General features: G+C 34.7%; 2 protein-coding genes across 2 annotated transcripts in view; one reads left to right on the forward strand and one right to left on the reverse strand.

Moving 5' to 3' along the window:
- Positions 1-35: 35 nt before the first annotated feature.
- On the forward strand, positions 36-2,286 carry LOC107737965 (high mobility group protein B2-like; the record flags this gene model as incomplete). Its single annotated transcript, XM_016549618.1, has 3 exons — positions 36-106; positions 1,880-2,054; positions 2,131-2,286. Coding segments are annotated over exons 1-3 (402 nt in total), but the record flags the coding sequence as incomplete, so codon positions are not given.
- A 5,669-nt stretch (positions 2,287-7,955) lies between these two features.
- LOC107737966 (endophilin-A3-like) overlaps positions 7,956-9,988 on the reverse strand; it is a 9,844-nt gene continuing 7,811 nt past the window's right edge. The window contains exon 6 of the mRNA XM_016549619.1: positions 7,956-8,713. Within this exon, the coding sequence (XP_016405105.1) occupies positions 8,496-8,713 (218 nt within the window). The 3' untranslated portion in view covers positions 7,956-8,495. The remainder of the gene's footprint in view (positions 8,714-9,988) is intronic.

The raw sequence follows: 9,988 nt of genomic DNA on the forward strand, positions 1-9,988 counted from the left end.
TGATGATGATGGTGGTGATGGTGATGATGGTGATGATGATGGTGATGATGGTGGTCAGCAAGACGGGGAGGGAGAAGAAAGACCCGAACGCCCCGAAACGCCCGCCGTAAGACACACACATCAGTCTCCAGCTCACCGACTTTAACACGTTTATCTTGTTATATATATAGAAATATATATCCCCCGGTTTCACAGACAAGGCTTAAGCCTAATCCTGGACTAAAATTTAAGTCTGAGTTGTTTCAGCTGAAAGAAACTTGCACTGACTGATCTTAAAATATACCAGTGCCTCTGTTTTGTCTCAAGATGCACACCAGTAATGTGTTTTTTCTAAGTACGTTTATAAAAATCACTTAAATGTCCTAACTGTGTGTGACGTCACGCGGGTCGGTCGCGCGCGGAGCGGAGGAAAGTCTCTTTCGCCAAACACTCTTCCGACGTTTATTTTATTTTCTTGGTCTATAGTAAATAAGGATCGAGAAAACAAATAAAATCATTTTCGACCTTAATGTACACACTTTGCTGATTTGGGACAAAAGCGAAGCAATTTGTTTATTTTTAAAATTCCATTATAGGATTCGTATAGTTTATATTCTTATCATTTTAAAATTATATTAATATTAATTCTATTATAATTAATAATGATAATAAGTTATATTATGGTTTAAATCATTATAATTCAGTTATATAAGTTGTATGGAAGCAAATTTTCGCCACCGAATAAAAATATAAAAATGTTAACTGCGATCTCACAATTCCCAACTGCGATTTTATTTCAAGTTTCAAGTGAAATTAATAATATTTCAAGTGAAATTAGTAATTGCGATAAAAAAAGGTCCAGATTGCAATTACCTTTCTATACTTTTATTTCGTGATAAAAAAAAAAAAAAAGTTTTGTGTGGTTTATATTATAGTTGATATATTTTTAGGTACATTAATGTAACTAATAAGTATTATAATAATTTATATACAATTTTTTGAACAACTATTTTATTTGTCATACATTGTCATACAGATTTAAAGGGGTCATATGATCATATGATTTACAAACATGGAACCACACCGAGGGTTTCAGTCCGCCAATCAGCTCTGCGGATTCCTCTGTGGGCGCTCGCTGATTGGACGTCCCCGATCGCGAGCTGAGCCAATCAGCCGCCGAGTCCAGGCTGCCGTCAGTCCTGCACGTCACGCACGCACAGCAGCACAAGCGATCACGTGGGAGACGCAGCAGCATGGAGGAGAGACGCGCGCTGGTGTGCGGAGAATAAAGAGCAGATTTGCCAGATTTCAGAAACCAGAAACTTTTAAATCATTATAAACACGCGTTTAGTGATTCGAACGTGCGCGTGCATTGCGTTAATTTGTCGTTTCTGTGTGATTTAGGGTGTACTCTATGGGCTTACATTTCTGCCACAATTCTGCACGCGAAAGATCATGTTTTGAGCGCACAAAAGTGCATTTTACACACGCTGTCTGTGAAACCGGGCCTTTGTTTTACAATGATTACAGAATTCCTGTTGTGTAAAATGCTTTGAATTTTTGAATTTATTTATAAATGTTATGAATTCAAATAACAGAGAATAATTTATATGCCAATATGAAGTATAAGCGTTATTTCCTAACACGTTTTTGAATACATGTGGAATCTGATAATTATGGAAGAATCTAAGACTTTCACTCTTAAAGTCCATTATAGAATTCATGTGGCGTATATTATAATGTATGTAAATATTAGTGTAATTAAAAATCATTATATGATATATTTTATAATTTAAAATTGTACTAATAATTATTATTATCATTATTAAAATGACTTCTAATAATTTCTGTTCTACATGACTCCAGATCTGAGTGGTTTTAAGGGTTTTCCTCTGCGCAGATCTGCGTTCTTCATCTTCTGCTCAGAGTACCGGCCGACGGTGAAGAGCGAGAACCCGAGTCTGTCCATCGGTGAGATCGCCAAGAAGCTGGGAGAGATGTGGTCGAAGCAGAGCATCACAGACCGCGCGCCGTTCGAGCAGAAAGCCCTCAAACTGCGCGAGAAATACGAGAAGGTGAGCCGCGGACTCACAGTCATGTTTATTTAATCATGTGGGCGTGGCTTGAGTGTGAGCGCTCTGTGATTGGCAGGAGGTGGCAGTGTACCGCACAGGGGGCGGAGCCACTAAAAGGGGGCCGGGCCGACCGACGGGCTCGACTAAAAAGGCCCAGGCTGAGGATGAATATGGTGACGATGATGAAGAGGATGAGGACGAGGAGGAGGAAGAAGATGATGAAGATGAGGAGGATGACGAGTAGAGTGTGTTTGTGTGTGATGCAGCTTCACTGATGTCAGACGGCAGAGGGTTATCTTGGGTTTTTCTTTATGTACATGTTTAACGACTCCAGCAATAACGCAAGTGTTCTGGTTTTGGTTCGCTTCTTTAAATTTATTTTTATTTTTGTACACGTCTGTTAGCCGTTGATCCAATGAAGCGTAGAGGTGCTTTTTTTTATAATACATTTTTAAAGGTTTTGATATTCTATTCTACTGTGTGTGTATATATATATATATATATATATAGATAATGTGCAAAGGTATATTTTATTAAAAAAAATATATAAAATATACATCATGAATAGAATATAAGAATATATAATCTTTTAGCTTTGCATTTATTGAAAATGTTATGAATTTAAATCACTGAGAAAAGTAGAAAAACTGGTTTGAACACCCAGTATGTCTTGTAAAATGAGTAAAAAATTATATATATATATTAACAAAGAATGCAGTATTCCTGTTTTGTAAAATGCTTAACATTTTTTAATTTATTAAATATATGAATTTAAAATAACAGAATGGGCTGGATATTATATCTACCACAATATCCAATATAAAGTATATGCATTACTTCTAAATGTTTTTAATAAGTTTAACTTCACGTGGAACCTGATGATTAAGTAAAGCCTTAAACCCTTTTAAAAGTCCATTAAAGGATTTATGTGGTGTATATATATATATATATTTATTTATTTGTATTTTTTTTTATGCTCATCAAGGCTGCATTCATTTGATCAAAAATACAGGAAAAAAGGTTATATTGTGAAATATTATTATGATGTAAAATAACGTTTTCTATTTTAATATACATTAAAATCTAATTTATTCCTGTGATGCAATGATTAGCATAAGAGACTTCTTTAAAAAACATTACAAGTCTTACTGATCCCAAACATTTGACCGGTAGTGTGTGTGTGTGTGTGTGTGTGTGTGTATATATATATATATATTAGAATATATATTAATGAGGCAACAGTGACATAAAAAGACAAAAGTGAAGCGTGACTCATTTTGTGTGAGAAACAGTCGTGAGCCGCCGCAATGACATTGTGTTTATTCTCATTATATTCTCACATCAAGCGGTACAGGTTTGTCATCCAGCACAGGAAAATAGCAAAATAAATACAGACGTACACCATCATAACCGATTCATAACAGTGAATCTCTGTAACGTCACGTGCACAACACACATGCTTTCACTCACACACACATTACGGGTTTGTGCCGTGGAGCGATGATTCAAGTGTTTATACTGCCATTCAAACACACATACACACATTTACACTGTGTGTGTGTATATATATATATATATATATTCATATAGAGCTCAAAGAGTGTGATTTCAAAGTTATTGCCCATATCAGATGTGACTGACTGGAAATCTGTGATAATACTATCAATAATAACACTGATTTAATCATTAGATCCATTAGAAAGCTTCAAGATTTAAGATTCAGAATGACAGCGTGTCTCAACCTCATGAATCCTGCAAAGAAACGCCCAGCTCAGATTATTACAGCAAAGTGTAATCAAATCCAGAAAGTGAAGTCTGCTTTTTTTACCATTACCTGACTATTTTCATGAAAATTAAACAGATTTATGCTAAGTTCTCGTGTACAAAAAATAAATAATTAAATCATAAAAATGTAAAATTCAAATAAATAATTTTGAAACCAAAACAAAACACTTACTAAAAAAATAAATAAAAATGTATTCTTTTATAAAATAAGTTATAATTTTAACTAATATTACTAATCATCAATCATAAAAATCTCAAAACACAATGAAATTTATTAAATATTTTATTTAGCTGACCATTAACTGTCATCAGAGAACCATGAACGTGCGAATATTTTCTCTTTAAGAATTATATATATATATATATATACAGTGGGTACGGAAAGTATTCAGACCCCCAAAGAGGTTTGGCTAAATAAATAATCAGTTATACACATTTCATTTGTACTCTACAAATATAATTTACAGCTGACAATAACTTGTTTGCATTAGAGTAACACTCATATTTCCATCCCTGTAAACATGTTTAATTGTCATAAAAAATAATGACAGTGCAGAAAATTATTGCACATTAATTGTCTTAAAAAGTCAAATCTAATTGGGGTTTGGGGGTGAAATATGAGCTGGACTTGATGTTCTTCTTCGCAGGTCTCATAAGATTCGAACAGGTGCGATGTGATGCATATTTGATGTTAAACAATCGCAGCCAATCAGGACGCAGGTGAAGCCGTGTGGGCGGAGCTACACGGCACAACACAGCAGAAATCAAAACAAAACATCTGCTGGTGCGTCGCTTGTGTTCATGGCTATTCAGAACAGAAACACAATGACGATGAAGGAGATGTTATGCACGGGTTGTAGCGTCGCACCTGATTCAGACACTCGTGACGGAGAACAGATGGCACAAAACACACGCTCATATAAAGAAAACTGCTGTCCTCCAGAACAGATGCGTTTCGTCAGCCCTGAGTAAAATCATGACGAAAAGAAGAAACTCTCCGCTACATTTCTAAATCAACAATTATGGAAGCTTATTTCCATAAAAAGTTAGAATTGCGAAAAAAAAAGTTAGAATTGTGAGATATAAACTCAGAATTCCGAGAAAAAGTTAGAATTGCGAAAAATGTCAGAATTGTGAGATATAAACTCAGAATTCCGAGAAAAAGTTAGAATTGCGAAAAATGTCAGAATTGTGAGATATAAACTCAGAATTCCGGACGGCAGTAATAGCAGAGGGAGAGACTCGGGAAGGGTTGAGGGTCTCGAGGTTCTCAGGAGATGGAACACTGCCGCATTTGACGCAGGTAAACATGAGTGACTCACATCAAGGCCTTACGAGCAGTGACGCCAATGGACTCTCTCTCTTTATCTCTCGCTCAGTCTCTCGCTTTCCTCTCTGTTTTTGCCCTCTTATATCTCTGTCTCCTCTTTATCTGCCCAATTTTCTCAAACCCAAATCGCATTCTTAGCATAACCGATTAGGACAACACAGAACACTTCTCTCTTGAGGACTCAATAAGGCCCCAAACGGTTGACTGTGAACATGTAGTATGGAAGTCCGTTTCTGCCACGGAATAAAAAAATTAATAGATTTTTCTTTCAATTGCAAGAAACAAAGGCTAACTGGTGAGAGATAAAATTACCTTTTATTTATTTTTTTTTGCAAAAAAGATTTAAATTCACAGTTGTGAGAAAAAAAAAGTTAGAATTGTGAGATATAAACTCAGAATTCCGAGAAAAATGTCAGAATTGTGAAAAAAAGTTAGAATTGTGAGATTTATATTTCTCAGAATTCCGAGAAAAAAGTCAGAATTGTGAGGGAAAAAAAAGTTAGAATTGTGAGATATAAACTCAGAATTCCGAGAAAAAAGTCAGAATTGTGAGAAAAAAAAAGTTAGAATTGTGAGATATAAACTCAGAATTCCGAGAAAAAAGTCAGAATTGTGAGAAAAAAAAAGTTAGAATTGTGAGATATAAACTCAGAATTCCGAGAAAAAAGTCAGAATTGTGAGAAAAAAAAAGTTAGAATTGTGAGATATAAACTCAGAATTCCGAGAAAAAAGTCAGAATTGTGAAAAAATGTCAGAATTGTGAGATTTATATTTCTCAGAATTCCGAGAAAAAAGTCAGAATTGTGAGAAAAAAAAAGTTAGAATTGTGAGATATAAACTCAGAATTCCGAGAAAAAAGTCAGAATTGTGAAAAAAAAAGTTAGAATTGTGAGATATAAACTCAGAATTCCAAGAAAAAAGTAAAAATTGTGAAAAAAAGTTAGAATTGTGAGATATAAACTCAGAATTCCGAGAAAAAAGTCAGAATTGTGAGAAAAAAAAAGTTAGAATTGTGAGATATAAACTCAGAATTCCGAGAAAAAGTCAGAATTGCGAAAAATGTCAGAATTGTGAGATATAAACTTAGAATTCCAAGAAAAAAGTCAGAATTGTGAAAAATGCCAGAATTGTGAGATAAATAGTTGCAACTACCTTTTTTTAAATTCTGTGGTAAAAACGAAAAGAAAATGAGATGTAAACTCAAAAAAAAAAGTCAGAATTGCAAAATATAGGCCTAAACTTCGAATTCTGAGAAAAAGGAATTGCGAGATGCAAACCTGCAATTACGAGATTATAACTTTATAATGCTTTATAATTTGCTAGATATAAACTTGCAATTGTGAGCAAGAAGTCGTAATTGTGAGATAAAGTTGCAATTAGCTTTTTTTATCTTTGTATTCTGTGGCAGAAACAAGCTTCCATAGTCACTGGTCAGGCCGCAAGCATCGGTCGACAAACGGCACGAGTTTCAAACGAAGGCCGAACGCGTTGAAGGCATCAAACGACACACAGTGTGAGCTGTGCCGAAGAACATGGTCCATCAACCACTAAAACAACAAACGCTGCTACACTTCAGTCTGTTAGACGTTATATATGTTCATCAGCTGCAATCAATCCATCAGTTTAACATTAAAAAGAGTCTTACTCAAACCACATGTGGTTACAAACGTCACGGCACTAACGACTAACCGCTAACACTACAGTAGTAAGTAACTATCATTAGTATTCTATGTGGATACGATCACACACACAATAACCAGCACACTCCAGTAACACAATCTTGGCATTCGTGGAAATACCACTTATTTAAAAAATAAGACTTTATATGCTGCTTTAGGAAACATCTACCATCAGGCTGAGAAAGGAAAACCCAGTTTAACTAGCTTATGATGGCTGCACATTGCTGGTCATCCGCTAGTCTAGATGATTTATCAGTTGAACTGTTAGCTCAAGTTTGGTAGACCATCTTGGTTAAGCGGGTTTTAGGGCAGGTTGACCATTTTGGACCAATAACAAACCAGCTACCATGTTCCAAAATACGTCATGTTGACGTGTGTGTGCTCTATGTTCAACAAGCTTATTGCATTTTCATATTTCACTGGGAATTATGAACAATAAGTAGTTCTTAAACAAGCAAACAAAGAGAAAGTTTCCCAACCACACAGCAAAAATTATTTTCTTACTTAGTATTTTTTTTGGGTAACACTACAATATTCCATTTTGAACACAAGAACTAAAAATGAAAAATAATTCTTAAGCACATATTAATCTTAGGTAATGTTAATTTCAACAATTACTAATACAAAGTGGCATCTGTTAATATTATTTAAGGAACCTGAGCTAACATGAACTAACAATGGATAGTTGTATTTTTATTAACAAAGATTAATATAGGCTGTAACAAATGTTATTGTATAGTTAAGTTAACTAATGACTTCATTGTAAAGTGTTACCCTATTTTGGTCGTTTTCCATTATAAATACCTAAAAAAGATATACTTACTTAAGAAACAAAATGTCTTAAAATACGAAGTCTTGTTTAATGAAAAATTGATTGAAAAAATGAGTTTTTGCTTAAAAAAGGAAAAAATATCTGTCAGTGGGGTCAGAAAAATAAACTTAATTCAAAGGGGAAATTTTTCAGATGCCATTGTCAGATATTTTTTATTGTTTTAATCATAAACTCGCATCATTTTGATTAATTTTTCAGAAAACAAGACTTTAAGTATGTTTTTAAGTAATTTATTTATCTTGATTAAAGAATATTTAGATATTCGTACTGGAAACAATACAAAAACACTGAGGAAAAAACATCACTTTTGCAGCACAGGAGCATCATTTCTGTTCTGAGCCAAAGCCAAAATGCATCAGCAAGCAATAAAATTAACCAATCACAACAGCATCTTGTTGTTCGCTGCTTAGCAAGGTGAAAAAGATTTAACGTGTGTGACGAAGAGAGAGCAGCGGCGCAATCAAACACACATCTGGAGATCCAGAACTTTCCTATAAGCATGCTGGGATAGAGCTGGACTAAGTGAGGTTGATCAGAAGAGTGAAGCGCTAGTTCCCTTATGAAGTACAAATAAATAATCTGAAACACAAGAAAAACAATATAAACGAAGAGTCCAGGATCGCAAACACTCACACACACTGAGCACTTGAACCGTTTCTCCACTCAGACGGGACTCCGTAATGTCTATAATCCTCCTCAACATCATCATAATCCTCCGAGTCACTGATCGACAGGAACAGGAAGTGAAGCTGTAGCACAGATGCACGATAAAGGCGGCTGTTGGGTTGCTAGGCAACAGCGGGGGTGGGCGGAGCCTAGTGAGGCAGAGGCACTAGGATGTCCACATAGTTGATGGGGAAGAACCCTGATTGGCCGTGGATCATGCCCTCGTACCAGTTGTCGTCGATCAGATTGGTCAGAGTGATGATGTCTCCCTCCTTGAAGCCGAGCTCGCCCTCGTTCTCCGGCTTGAAGTCGTACAGCGCGCGACAGCACGGCTGATCCAACGGAGCTGAGCGACAGAACGAAAGCTCTTTAAAAAGTAGTTAGTGGAATGTTAAGATATTATCATAACAGAAGCAAGAAATACAGTATATTTAAACAAAATCAAAAGTTATGCTAGTGAAAACACTTTCATTTAATAAAAATTTTACAGAATGTACATTTGCAAAGAACAAAATCAATATGAAAACAATAAAATAAAAGCTAAACAAAATACAGAATAGTAAAACACTGGTTATTTTTGAGATTTTGGGCTGTTTGGCATTTCATAAAGTGTTGTTTCAGACTGGTAGAAAGAAAAAATCCAAAATGCACATCTAAGTGTTAATTTTATTGTATTTATCTGTTTGCGTCTGTAGATTTCAATTACAATCCATATCTTCAAAAGTTTTTTCTCCACTTCAGCAGCTCTTACACACACCAAAACTTACAGTTTTATTCCTCTCTATAATTTGAAGGTTTTTACTGAAGGGTTTGTTCATATTTCATTCACACTGAATTATACAACATTTTATTCCTAGAAATGTGGCGAAAATGCATATCTTTAAAGGCTGTGAGTTTTTTCTCCACTTCAGCAGCACGTACACACACCAAAACTTACAGTTTTATTCCTCTCTACAATCTGAAGGTTTTTATAGAGGGGTTTGTTCATATTTCATTCACACTGATTTATATAACATTTTATTCCTAAAAGCATGCTGAAAATTGATTTGTTTTCTGTCTGTTGACAGTATTTTCTGATTTATGAAGTGATAAGAAGAGAAATTCAAAATCCCCTCTATAAAAACATTTAACTCTAATATGACAACAAAATCAAACAAGAATTTTGAACCCAACTCCAGATTTCTGTTCTGGACATTGCTCTGAAAGTGATTCTAACAATATTGTTATTATGTGTTGTTATCATTATAGTTGCACATTAAAAAAAAATGCTGTAGGATTTACTTTGAAACAATTTTCACACAGAAATTGCTAGTAAATTTCACAGATAATAAAAAAAAAATAGCAAGTAACATTGAATTAAACTGAAAATTTAAGTAGAAAAACTGAAACAGTATTTTCTTGTAAAACATAACTTTGAAAAATAATTTTTACAGTGTAATGTAGACTTAACTATTCTGATAGAATTTGAGTGATTATTAAAACTTTATAGTTATTTGTACTTTTTTACGTGTGTGTGTGTGTGTGTGTGTGTGTGAGAGAGATAGTGTGTGTGTGTGTGTGACTTTGTGTGTGTGTGTGTGTGTGTGTGTGTGAGAGAGAGTGTGTGTGTGTGTGTGTGTGTGTGTGTGTGTGTGTGTGTGCG

Source organism: Sinocyclocheilus rhinocerous, unplaced genomic scaffold (genome assembly GCF_001515625.1).
Source record: "Sinocyclocheilus rhinocerous isolate Xijiao unplaced genomic scaffold, SAMN03320098_v1.1 scaffold404, whole genome shotgun sequence".
In the NCBI taxonomy this organism is placed as follows: domain Eukaryota; kingdom Metazoa; phylum Chordata; class Actinopteri; order Cypriniformes; family Cyprinidae; genus Sinocyclocheilus; species Sinocyclocheilus rhinocerous.